Source organism: Hyalella azteca, unplaced genomic scaffold (genome assembly GCF_000764305.2).
Source record: "Hyalella azteca isolate HAZT.00-mixed unplaced genomic scaffold, Hazt_2.0.2 contig15264, whole genome shotgun sequence".
Lineage (NCBI taxonomy): Eukaryota > Metazoa > Arthropoda > Malacostraca > Amphipoda > Hyalellidae > Hyalella > Hyalella azteca.
The window spans coordinates 55,769-78,448 of NW_025945121.1; the positions used below are offsets into that span (position 1 = coordinate 55,769).

The 22,680-nt window shown below is 40.3% G+C and overlaps 2 protein-coding genes across 2 annotated transcripts in view; both read left to right on the forward strand.

Moving 5' to 3' along the window:
• The first annotated feature begins 2,993 nt into the window (after positions 1 to 2,993).
• The window catches only part of LOC108677066, a 73,934-nt gene continuing 54,247 nt past the window's right edge, over positions 2,994 to 22,680 (forward strand). The window contains exon 1 of the mRNA XM_018165217.2: positions 2,994 to 3,105. The gene's annotated coding sequence lies outside the window, so the exon portion shown is untranslated. The remainder of the gene's footprint in view (positions 3,106 to 22,680) is intronic.
• On the forward strand, positions 21,499 to 22,356 carry LOC108677057 (proteoglycan 4-like). Its single transcript, XM_018165209.1, has one exon. It carries the CDS (start codon positions 21,499 to 21,501, stop codon positions 22,354 to 22,356), a length of 858 nt encoding a protein of 285 aa, XP_018020698.1.

A 22,680-nucleotide genomic window follows, 5' to 3' on the forward strand; every position in this document is an offset into this window, starting at 1 on the left:
CGATTATACTGCAAACACGGGTTCGAATGAGGAAATATTTCATCATGATTAAAAGTAATTTATATATTATTCAGTAGCTTTAGAAAATGAATAAAGTTGTTTAATAATGTGCAAATTATATATAAAAAAACTAGAGTGAGAAAATCATCTTGGTGATAAGTACTTTCTGAATTATAATCGTTGTTTATATGATTATTGAACGTGTTGTGATAAAGTGATACATTACATGACCATCAAACTTAAAAATACGATGCCGAGTTTTAATATAAAACATAAGCAGTTATAGTTTTCTTGAGATGACAGAGGATCAAAACACCGTAACTAAACAGTAATCTTGAATACTCTTTGATAAGGGTTCGTCCTTTGGATAATAGGTAGAAATAGACGAAATAATGGCATGAATGTTAAATCCTGAATAGCTATGCAGGATCTACCCGACCTCAGTTCGCAATCCCGGGTTTACGACGAAGAGAAATTTTCTACTTGATCTGACTGCCTGATCATAAGATCTCGATGAAACAATTACTCAGCTGTCAAGGATACAAAACCGAAATAATGGCATGAATGTTAAATCCTGAATAGCTATGCAGGATCTACCCGACCAGGCAGTTCGCAATCCCGGGTTCACGACGAAGAGAAATTTTCTACTTGATCTGACTGACTGATCATAAGATATCGATGAAACAATTACTCAGCTGTCAAGGATACAAAACCGGTTTACACAAATTATTTCCTTTTTTTCGTTTTGCTCTTCTCAAGAACCTCGGAATTTAATCATTTTCAACATAATTTATATACATTTTGCTTTTCTTTTCTCGTCTTATACCATCGTGAAAATCCGTTCAGGATCGCTAGTATACTGGTGGTAGACTAGCTACGAAAACGCAGTGGACATAGAAATTTAACACTTAACAAAGAAATTCAGGGCCCATACCTTCAAAAAAGTTAAGAGATCGTAAGTTCATCAGCCAATCATTGACGGCCTTTCAAGCAAAATCCACCAATCATAGACAAGAAAATAGAGCGTAAGTACTTACGTTCACTTAGCGAGTTTTGAATGTATGGCCCCTGGCCTGGGAGACTGAATTATCGAACCTAAAAGCGTCGAACATTGTAACCCCAGAAATGATAGCTAACGAAATCTCACAATGAAGCCTCTTCAAAACCCCGAGAATTAACAGCGTTGAAACCCAACGCTCGACTGCCTCCTTAATTACGGGACACAACCAAACCTTTTTTGATAATGTAAAGTAAAATTTTTTGTGACTTGTGGAGTTCGAAGGTGCATCGTGGCCTGCAGTCGCACTACGTGGACATTAGGTGACAATATTCAAAGATTCTGAAAAGGGCGTTTTTTCATACCGTGCGTCACGGCATTTTATCATAAGCACAAATTGCCTTGATTCTGAAAATGGTATCACTTATGCATAGACGTGAGGAAGGATCACGTTCATCTATTCATTCTATTGGCTGCAGGCTTCTCTGCCGAGAATTGGTGAATATTACCATTATAAAATACATCTTTCTGAATAATATTCTTCATGATGCAATAATGATTATGTAGGGAAAATATGTCTTTTTACAGGTATATTGAATCTGAAACCATTACGATGGTGGTATGCTCATCGCCTGAAACCATTACGATGGTGGTATGCTCATCGCAACGAACCCCTCATTTGCCCGAAAAATTTCATGTTTTTCTTTGCTCCGGCCAGGGATCACAGACAAGGTATTCACTGTCCCAAACTTGCAATCGACGACTTCTGACTAGAGGCTCAGAATGTTAAATTACGTAACACTCCAATGAAAATTTTAGTGAAAAATATCACTCTTGGAAAGATATACTTTACTTTACATGAGCTTTTAGAAGCGGAGGGTTAATTTTCAGCAAACAGCGAGTAAAAATGATTAAACTGTTATACTAAGGTTATTAGTATTTTAGATATTTAGAAGTCATGGTTGAACTAATCAACCTTTTGTAGAAGTGTCGAAATTTTAACCTATCTTCTGTACAATTTATTTCGTTCTGAGTGTATAGAACTATAGATGGTGAGCACAACGAAACAGGAACGTCTCTGCAAGAACATTAATAAGAAGCTACATTGGGATCAAATTGAGTGGAGGAAGAAAAGAGTCATATACAGAAACGACGAGGAGTTGACGACATGTACTGCTATTTACTTGAGAAAAGTATGTCTATTATTTAATTTACTGATCTTAGGTTTATAGGAATGTTTCCTTCAAGTTTTATACCGTTTTCTCGGACTAGAAAATTAATTGTTATCATTGTACGTTAACTTGAAATGTGTTAAATTGAATGTTTTGCCACGTACGAAAATTGTGGTTTTTCTTCTTGGGAAACATGCAGGCTTTATATTGTGTGTCTTCTTTTAAATAATTCTAACGAAGTGCAAACAACAAAAGTTTACAAAGCAACTTATACTCTGCCAAATAGTCCGACCAAATGCAAAATACTTACAAGCGCTCATTACTGGCAGGTAAGGAAATGCGAGGAGGCGTACCTTGGTCCCAGCGCTCCAACGGGGTCCCGAAGATCCGTGCTTCGCAGTTCGCACTTCGCAGGATCAGCGTTGCCAGATGGTATATTTCTACACCAGATTTCACAAATCTGGTATTTTCAGAAGGTGTCTGGTATGAATATTTTAGGTCTGGTATATTTGAAACGGAAACAGTGTCAATGTAATCAAACACCGGAAAGAAAAGTGTCAAAATGTTCCAAAGAGAGGGAAAAATATAACGTGTTCAATTTAGCTAATTATCGTCAAGCCAGATAAATGCACAGTACATAAGAAAATTTTCTTTTTCTAACCAACATTTCTGACGGATAGTTTCATTAAATTTGGAGGTATTAGTCTCTTTTTGAACAATAGAATTTCTGGTATATTTCTGGTATTTTGGGCTAGGCAATCTGGTATTCTCGCCAAGAAAAAACCTGGCAACACTGCGCAGGATTCAGTCAGTGTTGTGTTGGCTCTTGACATGTGAGGGTGTGTGGTGTGTCGTGACATTCTTACGTTGGTTCCTCCTTTGAAAATTGTGACACCACTTCTCACTTTTTTTCTTCAGGATTAAGAATAAATTGAGGTAATGTAATCTGCATATTATTAATTATAATAATCATCGTTTTTTTCTGATTACATAGAATATTTGCATGTTCATAATAAAATAGTACATTGTGAAAAATTAACGCTTCAGTGCTCATTATATTTTAATGCATTAAATGCCGATCTGCAGTGCATGTAGCGTTTTCACGGGCAGTGGCATCACTTGCTTCCAGCTTCATGTTTACTAATTAATTCCGATAAATTGAACTCGAAAAACATGTCAACAGAGATGTTTAATGCAGCATTTTTGTGCAGTAAACTTCTGCACCTATGTGTACACATTACTACTTCAGTTTCCTTTTAATTATTACCTTATATCAGTGTCTTGTGAGTAAGAGACGTATTAGCTTGAGTGGTGTGCGCAACAAGTGAGTGTCATGGAACACAGGTTAGGTAAGATCTGCTCCCGACTCGCCTGTGGCAGCCACCGTGCGCTGCCTGGGCTCAAGTGATGACGAATGGTTAGGCTTCAGGTTTTGTAAATACAGCTCAGAAAAAAAGGTTGTACTCAGGGTCCGCTGGGCTCTGTTTAATGATCAATTTGAATTTTTTCCCAAGAACAGCTCATGATGTATTGTCCTTCAAGTTTAACTGAATCTAATGCTAACGCGTCAGCCGATGTTGTTAAGTTTGTTAGTATTATACATAACGAGGATGCATCGCTGCTTCACTGTCATATAGAGGCTAATGTGCCAGAAGACGATGCTTGCCAGTGAAGCACAAAACTTATTTATCTGTCAGAGTAAGGCGTTCATTCTAAAACTGAAGGCTCTATATCAAATGAACTAAGCCCAGAATCACGATATTATGGAATCCTATAATACAGTTCTCGAGTTTTGTCAGTGTTTCATGAAGTAGGGACAGGGGAGGCGCTCTTGAGGACACAAGTCTCTCAAGTCGACCCAACTACAACGGAATAGTTTAGTTATTACAAAATTAATGGTGGATTCCCTCGATATTACGCGTAGTTTTATATTCTGTTTTTCGTTACCTGGATGTGACGCCATCGCACCTAATTTTTAAATGTGATGCCGGCGACAGCTGCGGCTCTAGTACGGCCATCACTTGGTCCTCTTCATACACTTTGATGTTATTCATGGATTTTCATTTCATTTCTGAACTCTTCAGTTCGAATATTGATTCATAATTTTGTTTCTGAATTATGAGTTTTGTTTACTTTATTTCTGGTTTCGTCATTCCATTTTTGGATTAATCGTGTTATTACTGGATTCGTTTTTTTAATTCTTGGATTTATTATTTTGACGATTAATTTATAATTTTATTTTTAGCTGATCATTTCATGCCGGACTAGTCATTCCATTGCTGGCGCATCATTCCATTGCTGGCGCATCATTTCATTACTCATCATCTCATCACTGGATTTCATTACTTAGTTTGTTAGACGCACCATTTATTGCTAAGCCCTCACTCGATGATACACAACAATGAGAAGCGTGCGGTTGAGACAGCGAGCTCTCCTCTCAGCAGTTGTGATAAGAAGTGCTCGCTTAGCATTCAAATAGCAGCAGCTTGATGCGTGTTATGATGTGTCTTATGACGTAAGGCCATCACAAAATTTCTTGAGCTCGTTGGAAAAGTTTGGCACACACATAGTATTTCTTCCTCAAATGCCATGTAGGTCGCTGTTCAATGAGAAATGTGCATATCGGCTGTAGTCCACTTCGGAATCTGTTGAAAGATTTTCTATTTCGTAGTTAATAATGATGCTTGCGTGAACCGTTATTTGCTTGCTTATTCACAACCGTCAAGAAATGCCAAAGTGGCGGCTCCAACTATCCTGCTTCCGAAGATTGAGCTACCGGATGCTGCTCGACAAATAATTGTACTAGTATAAATGATTCCCTCTTCGGCGTCGTCACTGAGTTTGTCCTTGATAAAAATTGAATTCCGGTGTTAGTTATAGGGAATAGCAACTGTCTGTTTAGTTACACTTTGAAAATGATATTGATCACTGCGGTCAGGAGCAGCTCACTGCACTCTGGAAGATTCTTATAACAAGTCTAACCATATCATTAACTTGACCACTGCACTTTCGTTACAACTTGCCTTCGTCTCGCCCGCGGCAGGAGGATGTGATGGTCGACGAAGGCTATCTCTGCAAATAGTTCTGGCTTGCGTCTAACTACGTCGCAATGGACGTCTCTTCGCAGTGGAATACGTAAAAGCGCCCCGAGCGCGGAAATGCTCACCGCTTTTTTAAAGTCTTGAAGTCGGACTAGATCTAAAGAGTACAAGCTTAAATGAGGATAAAATCGCAGCAGCACGAAGAGAACAGCATATGTGAAGTGGCGCTTGTCATTGCGCATGGTAACATAGCCAACGAACTTGACATCAACTTCATTTTAGATAATCTATGTTTGCCCTGGCCTTATTTCCATCACAAGAAACAAAGCGGGATTATTTTCTTTTCGCGACCTCGAATTCCAGAAAAAAAGACGACGAGCGGCCTCAGCACACATGTGTGGCGCGAGCAACTCGTAAAGCGCTAACTCTCGACGTAATACGAGCTACACATGCCACAATGCCAGCCACAATACACACACGCCACAATATACACGCTACAAGCTGAGCTCAGGTTTAACGCGTGCGCACAATTTTTAAACTAATGAAATAAATACTCTAATTCGAAAAAGTTGAGTCGGATGAGGAAACAATTATTCCAGAAGTCTTGTTCTGGTCTCTGAAGCTTTAAAGGCAAGTTTAACATACTGCGATACACGAGAAATGAATGCAAACCCTAAAAAATTTTGTATTGATAAATATTTCAATAAGTAATAATTATGATCTATTGAGCATCAGTAGTTTGAGGGAAGTGTTCCGAGCTGAAGTTTAGCACCGACGATTTCAGCAACGAAATGCTCCATGTAAATGAGTGAAATTAGCTAAATTGACGTTTCGTCAAATTGAGTAACGAAATCTCTATTGGCAGTGCGTCCTTTAAAATAGATTTTGTGTGAGAATTCCTCTTTTAAAACTTATTACAAATATGCCCTATTAAAATTTAGTATCATCCGATGAGCCTTATAAAGTTATGCATTCTCCATGTTACGGCTTTTTAAATTTTCTTCCTTGAAGTCAGTGAGATTGTGCCAGTAAGGACTGCGCAGTCACACTTCCCACGCTTCCTCACAAGTGAATTGCCCACACACCGGTGGATTTACCGACAAGTTAAGTGGTATTTAAAAATTTTTAACCGTGATTGGTTGCCGGCTTGTTTACTAGCAGGACCAGTCCAGAACTCTTCGCTAGGAGCGAGACGCTGTGCTACGTAGCCAGAGGAGACTATTTTTCCCGCTTCTACTCGCAATAGACAAACTTTTATTGAGTGTGAAGCCCTTGTCACTATTGAGAGAGTCGTAGCAATCGTTCGAGTCTTGACATTGTATATTCCGTGACATAGATGTATTTGTCTTGCTGGTGTTATTTATATATTTTCTCATTTCATTTGGCAATACTGCTCAACTTCATGTTTCTATGGCATTTTTTTCTATTACATTAAAAGAGCCGTTTTAGTTGTGTCGTTAGGGAAATAATAATAGCTCCACCATTTACGGATAGAGCAGATTGCATACTTCAGCCGTGGAACTGGTGAGATCCACCGAAGTGTAGGTAGATGCATTAACGTGATCGCAGAAAGTTTCGAATGTGCGAATATTCTCATGTCCTTCCGAATGTCTCGGTCGTTTCTTCCATGTCTCGCATAGTCCGTGCGAACTCGATTTTGTGTTAGGTTCTGCTGTCAAAACCAGAGTGCAGGGGCTCTAAATAAATAGGTTCTTTGGCCTCTTAAACGTTTTATTACGGGTTAATTCAACGCGTAGCAGCGTGAAGAAAAGAATTTATAGAAAATCTGAGTTTGATTATTCATTGACTAACTTTTGACATTAACGACACCAACAACAACCAGAGATGAGATGATGATAAAAGTATCCACATGTTGAAAATAGGCGTAGACCCATCATGTATCCCTGAGAATACATGTATTACTGCTCGTTACTTACGCACCTGCAGAGGCGCTGCTTGCATCCTACATTCAGAATTGCAACCGTAGTGTCTTGACGCAGGCCAACGCTAGTCCCGCTGATTGTGTCATTTATGAGCAATAGAACAAAAGAGGAATCATTCTATATTTTGTCTCCGCATCTCGCATGTTAAACCTACACATCAAGTCTCCGCTATAGTTCATCCTGTGATCGAAATGTTATATAGACCTACGCTGATTAGGTAACGCGGCTCGATCTCACTTTCTCAAGACCTGAAGCGTGGACTGGTCTCACTTTTACATCGGCCTAGACAATGCTGGTGCATTCGGATTTCGGTAAAGTATTTTAAAAAATAATTATTTGAAGAAAGATGTGGTGTACTGGTGATGACGTCATGTAAAAGTTCAAACCCGTTGCGTTCAATTAGAAAATATGCGTCATGATAATTCTTGCGAACTCCTCGATAATAATGGTAGGCATATTAAGAGATAAAGCACACAAATGCCGACTTACTCTAGGTGAAATCGTTGAGAAATATTTCACAATCCGTCTAACCAGTGGATTGAGATCCGCAAATAATTTCACATTGTTATTAATGAAATCTTTGTTGTTCCTCGTCATAACCTGAATCCGAGTAACTGAAAAATAAGTTCTTAAGTTGAATACAATTTCTTAAATTGAATACAAGTTCTTAAATTGAACCGGAATTTCGCAGGAAGCTTCAACTCAAAGCGTGTTGTCCCAAGCAGGCGGTCGGGCGGCGCGCGCATCAGACGCTCATATATGGCAAGAGATGCTTCGTACCCGCACCGGCGGACTGCGAGATTGTGCGATCCGCTTTCGTTGCGTCGGGGAAAGCTCCACCAAGTTGCAGCATCCGGTTTTCCGACCTGCAGAAAGGTCACTCTGCTTGCGCCAGCTGAGGTCTTAGAGCATTGAGGTCTGGGAGTCATTTCCTTAAAAAAATAATAAGAGAATGTGTATCCTTACGAGTGATTCCACTTCCTTTCAATTATTCCTGTTCATTTGTTTAAAAAGGATTTTTGTTTTTTAGTCGAATCAAACTCAATCCGGTGAGTAAATTCCGAGATCTTCACCTGAATTAATTAGGGTCGAGTCCTCGACACTCCTAGATTTTAGGAGCGTCGGCCTATTGAGACATTGCCTTTATGTTAGCATTTGTGGACATTTTTAGATGGTGAACTTTAGAAATACGTTATCAGTGGAGTGTTGCGTAAAATTATTGTTAGTAACGCAACCCAACACGGACAAAAAACTCTTTCTTCTTTTTTAGTATAACAACAAAACTGCCAGAATTTCAATTCCGTTGGGCAGAAAATTTGTTTGATTAGTTAAATTTTAGAGCATGAGCGATCTAATTTTCTTCTAAAACGTAGGCTCATTGGTTATTTAACCGATGATCATAGTTTATAGTTGAGGTTGTATGCTTGCTGTATGAACTCGATTATGGAGACAATGCCGAAATATTTCTGGACTTTGTATGGCGCATACAAACGTCTTCTACGAGCGAATATGTTCGAAGAAATTTATATCATTATCCCAAATTTTGACATTGATTTTGGAAACATTTATAAGACTGACTTGCATGACTTCTTTCTTTTATTTCCACATTTTGGAATAAAAATTTTCACAGTCTTGGAGCCACGCAGACGCATTTCAGATGGTATCGCTCCTGAGAAACTGGAACGGAAAGAACGTCACAGTTTCACAACAAAACCTTCAATTGAGTGAACGTTGTCATAGCTTTGCTTACTCGGGTCCCTCTCATTGAAGTATAGAGTAAAGAGGTCTTATTTTGTCAGGATTTTGGTGGTTTTTATTATTCTAATCACCCAAAAAGTTCATCGTACTTTGTACAACTGTACAGCTCTGGGGCTCTAGATTAGCCGGATGTTCATTTAGTATCTCATCTCTTCTCGTTTGTTATTAAATGGTTATCAAAATTTTCGATTTGATTGTTCACGGCGGCTCATAGAATAATTTTTAAGGGTCTGCCTTCAATTATGTCGTTAAAGATAATTCTTTCTTTAATAAAATAACGTATTGTACGGAAGTTATTTATGTCTTAAGTTAGAACTTTACAGAGCTGTAAATGATTGCGTTAGCATTAATTGTGGAGCGCTCGAGTCGAGAGAGACGAGTGCTGTCATTTCCCAATGTATGGAGAAGCTTGATCAACGCTCTCCTGGATCCTTTAGTTAATTAATAGTCAATCATTCCAAGTTCCACGATCATCGTGAAGCTTATTTTAGATAATACGGCTCATGCTGAGTTTTCCATAAGCTGCCATCTTGGACTATTCTCTCAAATATAGAGTATTCTCTCCTTGTGGATGCCTCCTGCCGAGCCTCTTTGTTTTGCCTTCACGTTTGCCAGTGCAGCGGCCAGTAAACCGCGCTCGTGACGCTGAGAACTGCCACGCTCGTTTGCCTGTTCACGGGAACTCCTTTGTGTTTACGCTGACGCTATGACAGAAATTGCGACGTAACGACCATGTTGACTCTTCGCACGAGTGCTGGGGACGAGTCAATGTAAAAAGTATTTTTTAGCCTGTTCTAAACACCTAGAGTACGCTAAGCTTTTAAACTAGAATCAAGTCTATTTCATCGTTTTTTTTCTAAAGGTTTGAAATGTTTTGAAGAGAAAGTTTTCTGAAAAATCTTTTTGTATGGGTTGACTCAGTTGCCCTCGCGTATTCCAGCGTACGGCCGGTGAGAGTGAACTCCAGTGCGAGTTTATTGTGAATTTTGTCGTATGCTTTGCGTGTGATGAAAGTTTTCTCTTCTAAAAGCTTTTCTCTCACGCATGAAAAGCGAAGAAAAAACAAGACGGGTACAAGATGACAAACGTGACGACCTGATCGTCTCGTGACTGAACGAGTCTTGTGCGAAATTCACAACGGATCATCATCGATTCATCCAATACAGATGTATAGGGTGGACTTCTTATGTTTTTAATTTGGGCGAAGACTCGCAGTCACCGAGCTCTTCGTAAAAAACTTTACCTTGTGAGAAATTGAAGAGACTTAAATAGCGTTAAGTATTGACAGGTTCTTCCGTGCAAAGTTCTCCCCTGCATACGCAAACGAAACATAAAATGTTTTTGCCATGTTATTTCGTCAAAACCCAAATAGAAATTCAGGACAGCTGAAGAGAGTCTGACAATTCATTTATTTTAATACAAAATATACGAGTGAGATGTCTTGAATGTAAAGTCAATGGAATAAAAATATTATCAAAACACTTCTTCCTTGATGTATAACTTATTCAATATTTTTTAATGATTGAAAGTATTCATTATCAAGTTCAACATTAGTAATTAGTTTTCTTTGCCTTCAGTCATCAAATTTGGTCATGGTAAATGTATTCTCATGAATTGACTCTGAATGACGCAGGAGAGTTTCATCGTATTATAACAATGACAAATTCTTAATGGATTGGGACTACTGATTGTCGACAATCGCCGCTTGCAGCGATTGAATTTACTTAATTGTAAACTGAACATCTTCATATATTTTGAAACATTTTCAAATCTCCTTTAATTTGACTGATGAAATTGTACAATCAAACAAAGAAGCTAGATACAAGAAACTTTTAAGATTGCGAATTATTTTGAATTTAGCATATCTAGAAGAGCGTCCTTGATGCCAGGGATCGTCCGGCGATGATTGCTCGTGTTGTGCTGGAGAATTGAATGCAGCGCGTGTAGCTATCCTGTCAGCTCCTAAATCTGCTAGGGCCATTCTTTCAAAACTAGCTATGTGAACGTTATAAGTACTTACGCTCTATTTGCTTTTCTGTGATTGGTGGATTTTGCTTGAAAGGCCGTCAATGATTGGCTGATGAACTTACGATCTCAACTTTTTTTTGAAAGGCCAATCATTGACGGCCTTTCAAGCAAAATCCACCAATCACAGACAAGAAAATAGAGCGTAAGTACTTACGTTCACTTAGCGAATTTTGAAAGTATGGCCCCAGCACGCCACATCCACTCCATTTCCATCACATTTCGGCTGCTGCTTATGACTCAACAAGTCAGATGCTGCTTACGTATTTACAAGTTAGCTATCGCTTGCACCCTCTAATGTGTAAAGTGTTGTGCCTTCAAATCAGCTCCGAAATGTTAGCTGTCGTCCAGAACATAGATTTTCACATTATTGCCTTAAATGAAGGTTGTATCGATTAGGAACCCCGTGATTATCATAAATGATCTGAAATATATTATTTCTGTCATCAAGTTATTTCCTTGTGAGCTTTATCTCAGATTTATAAGGTAAGCATATACAGTGTCTGTTGCACGGCTGGTATACCCGCAGGACCGGTCGTCCCGGCTGGCACTTTAAACACATTCGTCTTCGTCAGGCAGACGTCGGTCATCTCTCTGAGGTCTGCCACAAACATAATGGATAGTTTTGCAAAAATTATGCCCACTTGTACAGCATTGCTTATTTCGCTTAGATTCTGTTGCAGCACTGACGCATTTCGGTATGTTGTCTTGGGTCTTGCTCGCTTTTTAGTACCTGGATCGAAGTTCAATTTAGTGATTACTTGTGAACATATGACTCTCAAATATAGATATTTTAAAGTCACCATCTTGGACCATTCTCTAAAGTTAATTTCGCGTCAGTATCTACGCTACTGACTGTTTTGCTTTGATTATCGAGTACCTAGCTAGTTTCTCGATATCATTCCCTTTAACATGAATTTGTTCATCATAATTGCGATCCAACGTAATTACATAATATGTTTAAACGCTCAAAAATCGGACTCATTTTAAATTGATCGACCCCCAGTTATTGGATTTGAGAGTTGCATGATCTTGAATTTGCTCTCATGCTCTGCGCAATACATGCGAGCGTGACACTCGCTGATGCCCGTCACGGTTTTCAGTGTTATTATCATGGGTTATTGTTATTATTATGGATTATCACGGAGTTGGAGGCGGCTAGAGGTCAAGTCTAAGCCGTGACTGACCAAAACATTGGCGCAGTTGTGGACCCGACGTCGATCTGCTGCATCTGACACGGTGTCGACCATGACGAGCGACCAAGCGGTGCAGCGGCCTCGCCACACAAATATACCCTTTGAAAAACCGTATGTACGCCACATGTACATCCAGNTTTGAAAAACCGTAAAAGTCTGTGCCGGTATCCTCCTATAGTGACGGATGATGGCCGAAACTCCACTAAACTTCACTTTAAGGGCGGAGACTAAGTGGAGTTCCATTTAATGGAAGATTTGTATTTACCCTTGAATGTAAGATCCTACGTTCCTTATGTCTAACTGATTTATATATGCGGTTGAACTGCAGAATCAATCATCATTTTGTCGGTAAAAAAAATTTCACAGTAAGATAAGTCAATGCAGTGAACTGTACGTGCAGCAAAATCGAAATTTCAATATTCTAAGTATATTCACTGACATTTAAATGTGTACAAAGATCAGTGTCTAATTTTATCAGCATAAAAATCGAATAGAATTCCTTGCTAAACTGGAGGACGCTGAGCAGCAAAGCAGCGCTTTAGGGAGGGGTTCACGCTGGAACGACTTCACGAACCAAGGGCCTTGTAATGACGCTCTCTGTGAGTGATGCTAGGGACACGCCTGCGTGTTGAGCGTGTAGCCGCCGCCCCGCTCTCCGTATACATCAACATACACCATAGAACGCTGTAGCTTGCTGGGCCTCCAGTGGGTGTGTTCTACCGGCCTTCTTGGGGGTACTTGCTGCGTGTCTTCGTAATTTCGCGAGTACGTCATTGGCCTGAGATGGTTCAAGGAAATTCAAAATTTGCCGTTCTCCACAAGTGGTATAGCTGTTTTGCATGTTATCTCTGCCACTCTCCACGAGTGGTGTAGCTGTTTTGCATGTTATAACTGCCACTCTCCACAAATGGTGTAGCTGTGTTACATGTTATCTCTGCCACTCTTCACAAGTGGTATATATAGCTGTTTTGCTTGTTATAACTGCCACTGTCCACAAGTGGTGTAGCTGTTTTGCTTGTTATCTCTGCCACTCTCCACAAGTGGTGTAGCTGTTTTGCTTGTTATCTCTGCCACTCTCCACAAGTGGTGTAGCTGTTTTGCATGTTATTCCCAAGATGGTTTTTCGAATCGATTTTAGAATATGTATATAATTTTACTGATTATTTGTCTTCTGCAATCAATTGCCCAGTAAAGAATTGTGGTCAAATTAATTTGTTCTGCTCCAAGATTGTTCCTACAGAAACTACACGCATTTATGCTCCATGTGTTGTTAAATAACAAAAATCCTTCATCGAGCAATTTAATGCTAATACTTGAAGAACGTAAGACGATCAAGATAAGTTTTTTTTCTTCTGCTTGCAAACTTGCAGACATGCCAGTCATGCTTGCCTCATAAACCGTAACGCTTCTCCCTCAACCCACATAATGTCATGAACTTGTAATGAAAAAGAACCGACGCGCAAGAAAGTATCTGAGAAAAGAAGATTTAATGCATAAAAGTATCTCGTAAGTTTTTTTATGATTTATTTGCAATAGTTACTTTTTGCTGGATTGGCTTTACTCATGATTTGTGAAGCTGACACCATTTATTTTTTAATCCGGAACACATCTAATAAGTATTTCTACAGCCATCCAAAGGCTGGAGCTTAATTACTCATGTTATTACCTTAACGACTATGAATCAAAGCATTGATATCAAATGTGCAAAGCAATAGAGTCGGCATTGTGTCTCGATCGTTACGTCGGTGTGTTGATGAACTCTCGCGACATCAGCGAAAAACTAGCAAATTTTGGTTGTTCCGACTTGGAGAGGATGATTGTCATGCCTCCCGGAAGTTGCATCGCTCTTATCATGCCTGCGAGTCACGATATTCTCCAGCCGTTGGTTGCAAGATTGACTTCTTCTGTAATCTCCGGCAGGTTCTCGCTCAAATCGAGCCTTGAATCAACTTCTTGAATTGTTGCCGCGCCACGCTAAATCTTTTGATTAACTTCTGCTGGGAATACTACTTTTTCCGGCGCTGAACTTCCATTGAGTTGAATAAAAGCAATACTTCAACTTCGTGCAACTTTCGAAGCTAGAATTTCATTTCGAGAACTAAACATTTTTCTTTGATTGAATTTATTTCAGAATTTCAAAAGTCTGCAAATGGGACAAGCGCACATGAAGCTAACTTGGTAAGAAGTTTTCAGAGTTAGAAGACAATCAAGACATACATCATCACCACGTGATCACAAATGCTCTACGAGTTCCTTGACCGCAAAGCAGATGCATGCAAGAGCTTCCATGCTGAGCATGACCAGATAATGCCAATACATTCCTGGAACTAATGATGCATTTTGCCCTTCAGACTAGGGTGCCTAACTCGTCCACATGGCCATAAGGTTTGTGTATAGTAACGGTCGTGGGTTGGCGCTCATGCAGTGTCTCCAGAGGCAGCCAGCATGCGCCTTGGTCTTGTGGAGCAGAACGTTGACCCCCTGTCTCTTCATTGAGCTGCCTGAGTCTTCCTTATTTTTTCTCTTCTCTTTCTAAATAAACCCTGCAATGCGTGAGCCCGATCTTCTTGGAGTCATTTTTGGCCGGTCACCATAGCGGTGCTTCTCTGCACTATCATGACGGCGAGGCAGGAGGGTGTTCCGAGATTCGTTCCGTGGCCAGAAGTGGTGGGTAGGTACCGAATTTCCTGTTTACGTTATTTGGTAGTCAATATCATCGTGAATTGTACACATTTTCCTGTCTTTCTGTTGAAAGAGATCAGAATAGGGATGCAGAAAATTTCTAAACTATTGAGACGATTTTAATTCACAAATTACTTCATTGTTTTTGCCAAAAACTAACAATAGCGTCTCAAAAGTAACCATTGTGTTTTATTTTACTTTATAATGCAATGAAGCCATCGATGTATGGCAAGCTGATAGTGACTAGATATACACTTGTACATTCGAAATGATTTTGCGACGCTCCACTGCAATATTCATAACACGTGCTTAGAAATGGAAAGTGCAAACGGTTCAATAATTAACCTAGTTTGTGTTTTATCAGCTGGTAGTTAACCTTGCCAGTTTATCTATCAATGCCGTGGCGAAGGCTGGCTTTCTGTTGAGCCAACTCGCTTTGTTTGTTCAGTAATCAGTACAGTCGGCTTGCTTTAATAATAAGTTTAATTAGACGCAAGTGTCCTTACTACACGAGCGCTTATACATTTGCATTCGGCTGAGCGTTTTTACAGCGCGTTTCTTTACAGCGGTATCAACTTTTTATGCAGAATTATAGCGTTACCTTCAAAATTTAAATAAAATGGTCTAGTACGATTCTGCTTAATGTGTACGCCAGACAATCGTGTTCAGTTCCATTTAAATGATCTCTTATTTCTACCTGTATATTTGAATGTCTCTACCAATAGACACAATAATGGCTTGACTATTGATTTTTTAAAATATAATGTATTGTCGATACACTGATTTTCTCATACATTCCGTCGAGCGGCGCCATATCCTGCACTGGGCTTGCTTCTCGGCATTGGCACCCGCCTAACGTCATTACAACCACATGTGCTCTCGTGAAGTGCATGCAGGCTGCTGTAGTTTTTGGCAATGGATGAGCAATTTGATCCCTTTATGCCCGTAAGCAAGAACACTTTATTTTCTGCTCTAAAATGTTAAAGGATTTCCGATTCTCAAGATATTCAAATTAATTTTATGATCAATAGATCTTCGATACAGTAGGTCAAGTTTTTATATACAAGCTTCCGACTTAGGTGATTTGAATTAGTGTGAGTGGTCACCGATTTCCAAAAGACAGTGCGCGGATACTGATAGTATAAAACATGGAATTTCATGAGCATAGTCGTGCTCTTCGAGTCAATCGACATTAATTCTTGTTGATTTGAAGTTGACCTCTTACGAGTGCGTGTGAGCGACTACAAGTGACGGCAGAACATGCCGAGCATCATTGCGGTGCGATGCAGGTAAGTTGACAGCGAGTATCTTTCAGTCTGAACCAATTTCCACGAGTACTTTTTGATCAATCACAAGCTTGGTAAAGTAAAAATATCTAACAGTTTAGTTTGGCTTCACTCATTTAGTTTGCCTCTTGATGTAATGATTTATCATGACGAGATTCGTAGACTTCATCACTCGAAAGTCGTTGACATATTTGAAATTATTTCAAGTAAGAAGAAGTTCCTTGATGATAACATTCCAGCGCATGATTTAATGTGAGCAGAACGACCGAAACTCGTCCATACATTTGTAAGTTTCACCAGCGCGGGCCCTTTAATCATGCAGCCCTGCAGCAGACCAACAATTAAGTGGTCTGCATGAGCGTGCGCATTCATTAAGTGGTCTGCATGAGCGTGCGCATTCATTAAGTGGTCTGCATGAGCGTGCGCATTCATCGGTGTTGGCGTTTTCCCTCACGTTTGCCGCACAAACAGGCGTGATGACTTGCGTGCCGCTGCTGCACTTGCTGGCAGGCGGTCTCAAACCTCTCTCATTCGTGACATATTCAATAGAAACTGTAAGTTAGCTTGGTACTTTAAACTTACAATTTAAATTACATATTTGAATTACATATACATATTCAATAGAAACTGTAAGTTAGCTTGGTACTTTAAACTTACAGTTTAAATTACATATTTGAATTACATATACATATTCAGTAGAAACTGTAAGTTAGCTTGGTAGTTTAAACTTACAATTTAAATTACATATTTGAATTACATATACATATTCATTAGAAACCGTAAGTTAGCTTGGTACTTTAAACTTAAATAGAATTCAATAGAAACTGTGTAAGTTTCTATTGAATTCTATACATATTCAATAGAAACTGTTAGTTAGCTTGGTACTTTAAACGTGACGTGAAAACGAGGAATCATAATTTTTGAAACCTGTTCAAATTTATTAATTTTTCTCCCATACTAGTTTTATGGCATCCTATTCAATTTAGAGGCAGTATATTGTATTCTACGTATCGAAATAATCTTTTGCACAATGTGAAAACTTCTTCAGTTGTTCAACTTGTGGATTAATTTATTGTTGATAGTCACAAATTAATAAAATAATATACTGGCATATCTTGGAAGAAACATCATTCGGTAAATGTAAGGGCAACATACCGGTTTTGTAGTTGTAAATAAAGAAGATAAGTATAGCGTTTTGAGCAGCAGCGCTGTCGCCGAGTAGCGTTTTTATGTGCGTTCACTCTCTCTTTCTTTAAAGTGAATAAGACTGCACCACTTTCCTCGTGGACAAGAAACAGGAGCGGTCCTGGCTCTCAAATGTTAACTTGCAGACTCGTATATTCGTATGCTCTTCTGTATAGCATCAGGTATAAGAAACCTAACATCGTTGTGCAAAAATTGCACTGACCGAGGGCTATTATAAGCTTTAAAAAGAAAGGGTTCTGGTAGCTAAGAATCTAACAAAGAATCAGTTGTGCTGTCTAGAATGCTTAGAATTTTCTAAAGCAAAGTCGTCAAATTCATTGAATTAACTCGAACCGGAGTAAGTTATTGATGGCGACATTTATTTGAAACATAATCAAATGGTCGCAGATAAAAGTACACTGAATATTGCAACGACATTTGAGTCATTTCTGAAGGTCAGTGAGAAAATAATTACATTGTACGAGGAGCTTTGAAAGCAGTTCCCGCACACTTATATAAAGGAAGGTTTGCCATGCAATCAATACCAGTCCATGCGTTGTTATTCAAGACCTATTGAATGAAATATTATATTTTACTATTTATTCAACCAACAAACATGTAAACTTTGAAGTTCGCAGGCCTACTCTTATGACCACATGGAGAAAGTGGTGGATCATTGCTCTCGTACATGCGAGCATAGTTTGGCTTGGCAATCGGCCACGCCAAATTCTACATCTTGCATTTTTTTTCTGTGCTTTCTATTTGGTAGTCCTTCTGGGCCTCACTTTCTTTTTAGTATGCGGCGAGAACAACGCGATTTGTCCTTCGCAGAGGCATTTTTTGTTGGGTATATGGCGAGAATTTCATGATTCGTCCGCTTGGCAGCGTATGCCACTTATTTATTTTGGTACGATGCGAGAACTACACAGTGTGACCTCAGTCGCAGTACTGAATCAATTAAAGTATCTTATTTTTAATAAATTTCTCTATCACGAAAAACTTATAAAATAACAAATTTTACGAACAATATATCTACGTTTCTGGTTTGAACACAAAATTTATGGGAGAAATCGTGGATTTCTTGACCTATTACGACAATGATGTTGAAAATGTCTAAAGACATTGTCTGACCAATGCCCCAAAAATCGGTAGCAACATTGTTACGCGGTATCTGAAGATTCAAGCTATGCTTCCAATTTCTCAGTCGTCGAAGCTTTCGCATTCACTCCACGGCGCATTTTTGATCGTAACGTTCGACGTCGACTTTTCCATCAAAGCGGCCGCAACGCGTCATGATTGACGGATTTTACGTTAATGGTCGCAGTTTACGTTAGCGTTTCCGGGTCTTGCTGAACTGCTGCCAGTTTGACTATTGAAATTCTATATGAAATTTCACTGTAAAGAGAATGCATGGAGGCATATTTATCAGATTAAGATGTTTCTCTTTTATTTTAACTCATCGTATTGGTCGGCCTATACTTCATATTTAATCGCGATTTAACTACTGTGTTTGTTCAAAAAGATCGCAGGCGCAGCTTTCACCGAGCGATGACTGCTGTCAAAGTGGCGGGTAACTTCAAGCGTGTCGCCGAACATAGAAAAGTGGCTAGAGCTTCACACACTTCGCGTCAATTGATTTGATCGTTGCAAATAAGAGACAAATAATTACAATTGTGAAATATCCTCTTCAGTAGAGGGCAAGTACAACTAATTGAAAATGACCGTGTTTTTGCCGTTACCAAAACTTGTATTTTCCTAGACAGAAAAAATGAAACCTTTAAATGATTTCACCACTTTCTCGTTTAAATGATTTTCATCGTAAACACTGCGTTAAACGATGCATTCAGAAAAGTGTGCTATCTTGTTAAAGAGTCGCCAGACATGCACAAATATTCCTGAAATTTCGCGAAAAATTTTTTCGATACAAAAACCAAGATGCGAGAGAAGCAACCTGTCAAGAAGCAATAAGAGAAAGGTGCGTAGAAATGTGATTTTGATAAAGTTGCATGAAAGGTCGGGACGCTCGGAATCCGCACTTGTGAAGAGCTCACCAAGCCGCGCAGGCGCCCGAGATGCGCGCGGGCCGACATTGCGCTACAAGACCGCGTTCGTGTGTTCCCATATTAATGTGCTATGATAAGTGATGGACTTCTCATTGCACATTAATGTGTGTTCCCACATTAATGTGCTATGATAAGTGATGGACTTCTCATTGCACATTAATGTGTGTTCCCACATTAATGTGCTATGATAAGTGATGGACTTCTCATTGCACATTAATGTGTGTTCCCACATTAATGTGCAATGAGAAGTGATGGAGTGCAGCGTTGTGCCTCCTCTCACCCTCCGCCGGTACATGATCCGTTATCCCAGTGCTTCACAAACCTTTTTTAATCGAGGAGCTCTTAATTGTAGGTCCTGACAGTCACGATGTACCACCAGTTACTCGTCACGTAAATACCGACGAATACTATATATTGGCCGTTAGTGATTAGTATTACTGCTGTTTAGGTTTACTTAATCGTTTTTTATCGAATCAGGTAACTGTACTATTCAAATTTAACGGTGGACTCCTGAGATCATTCAGACGGCATGTGGCAACTGTTGCAAATCTTTGCCATGGGTTAGCTCGTGTTGGGCTGCTGATATTTTTGTAGATTAGAAAACAAAAATTAAACAGTTCACAGTCTGAACGTGTTGCGTTCCACTAGTGGTGCGCGTATCGCAGTTTGGGAGCTACTACCTTAGTCTGTTCTTACCGCACGCAGCATTTAACTTGGCGTGACAACGTACGTGACATCCGAATAAGGTTCATAATAATACATTTTATCAACAACTCATTGTCACTTGGCATTCAAGGATCCTAACTTGATGTTTTAATACTAACTCGATCGCTGAACTAATCACGTATTTTTTTCGACCATACAATCTCGCTCACGGATGACGCATTGTCTGAGACGCGACATAATACTGCCACTAATTATATTGATCACATAATAATAGTAGGCATAACAATGCGATGCAAGCCATGCATGTCTTACGATGTTCTGCTGCTCTGATGTCCTTCAGCGCAGTTGCATTCCGTCGCATAAACCTTATTAGATTATTTCTGATGCGTGACGTTATCGTTCGATTTTATTATGCAATTTCATGCAATTTCTTTAATTATATCATCGGAATATTTTATCATTCTACTAATGTTTGGCCAGAGTGATGTAGATAGCGAAACTGAAAACAAATGTTGTAGCCTGTCACTGTCTAAAAATATTTAGTTTAATCGAAGTACTACTTAAAGACGAGATTAAAATCCCAGTTGATGTATTGCTTCTTAAGGGAATATTCTAAGCTTAGCTTTTTCATACACGTCGTCACAAGCATTTGTCAAGGACTAGATACTTGATTAAAGTCACTTCCCGATGCCCTCCTGGAAGCCTGCTGTAGCTTTGTGTTTGAATGTGTTTTGCCGAAATCGCGGAATTGCCGATTATATGGAATCGGCAACCAGTTTGCCGAATCTTTAGCATCAGCATTACGTTGCTGATTCAGAAAATGGGACGTTTGAGTTAGAGTTATTACATAAATCGACAGTTAGAGTTAGAAGAGGTTAGGTCAAGTTCGGTCAAGTTCCTTTTTATTTAAATACTAAAATAAAGAACAGGACTGACTGACCTAACCCCAGATTCCTATAGTATAGAAATGCTGATTCTACAGATTCGGCGAACCAGCTGCCGATTCCATAGAATCGTCAATTCCGCGATTTCGGCACGACAAATGAAATTGATCGATTTGCTATTTGTGCAGTGACAAGATTTATATCGTTCTCCCTGAAATTCTTACGTCCCAGGTTATGTCTTTAATAAATGACAATTTTTTTTTCTTCATGAAATTCTTACATACAAGGTTATGTCTTAAATAAATGAATAATTTTTCACAATTTGTTAGAAGAGTTAAGGTTTTGACTGGCTGAAAGATATGAAGAACCAGGAGTGTGGTTCTCGCTGAGACATGCGTTGCGTGTACTACAGACAGGGCGACGGTCGGCCAGGGTTGACGAGCTACAACTTCTGGTAGGGTGTTGCCGGCGGCGGCCTGCAGTACATGTTAATGAGACGGCCAGTCTTGGCTGCCGGCTACCGGGCCTTCATCATGCCTTGTGCTGCTGCCTCCTGCTGCCTGTAGCTATAGCTTATGCTGCTGCCTGTAGCTATAGCTTATGCTGCTGCCTCCTGCTGCCTGTAGCTATANTTCTCCCGACCTCACAAGAGGAAGAGCACCCGAGTTCTCCCGACCTCACAAGAGGAAGAGCACCCGAGTTCTCCCGACCTCACAAGAGGAAGAGCACCCGAGTTCTCCCGACCTCACAAGAGGAAGAGCACCCGAGTTCTCCCGACCTCACAAGAGGAAGAGCACCCGAGTTCTCCCGACCTCACAAGAGGAAGAGCACCCGAGTTCTCCCGACCTCACAAGAGGAAGAGCACCCGAGTTCTCCCGACCTCACAAGAGGAAGAGCACCCGAGTTCTCCCGACCTCACAAGAGGAAGAGCACCCGAGTTCTCCCGACCTCACAAGAGGAAGAGCACCCGAGTTCTCCCGACCTCACAAGAGGAAGAGCACCCGAGTTCTCCCGACCTCACAAGAGGAAGAGCACCCGAGTTCTCCCGACCTCACAAGAGGAAGAGCACCCGAGTTCTCCCGACCTCACAAGAGGAAGAGCACCCGAGTTCTCCCGACCTCACAAGAGGAAGAGCACCCGAGTTCTCCCGACCTCACAAGAGGAAGAGCACCCGAGTTCTCCCGACCTCACAAGAGGAAGAGCACCCGAGTTCTCCCGACCTCACAAGAGGAAGAGCACCCGAGTTCTCCCGACCTCACAAGAGGAAGAGCACCCGAGTTCTCCCGACCTCACAAGAGGAAGAGCACCCGAGTTCTCCCGACCTCACAAGAGGAAGAGCACCCGAGTTCTCCCGACCTCACAAGAGGAAGAGCACCCGAGATCTCCCGACCTCCCCAGCGCCAGACACGCGACGCAGGGCGCAGGTCGCCGGGGCAGGACCCGACGCTGCGTGCGTGACCACGTCGCCCTCACCGCACCCCAGCGGCGTCACGACGCGGCGTCTCTGCATTCCTGGGGCGTCTTGTGCTCACCGGCGCTCCCTGCGATGTCTTAGAGTGATTTCAATTGTCCTATAAGAAAATATTGTCAGCGCTCATAGTCTCATAGGAAGTTCATAGTTTTTTTAATTGTCCTAAAAGAAAATATAATATCGGCGCTCGGACTCGAATGTTCATATTTTTTTTTCTACTGAGCACGGAGTCACCCTTAGGGCCGTCGGATGTTGTGTTTAGTTACTCTCTCTAAAAAATTAATTTACATGCTTTATCTCTTTCCAAATTC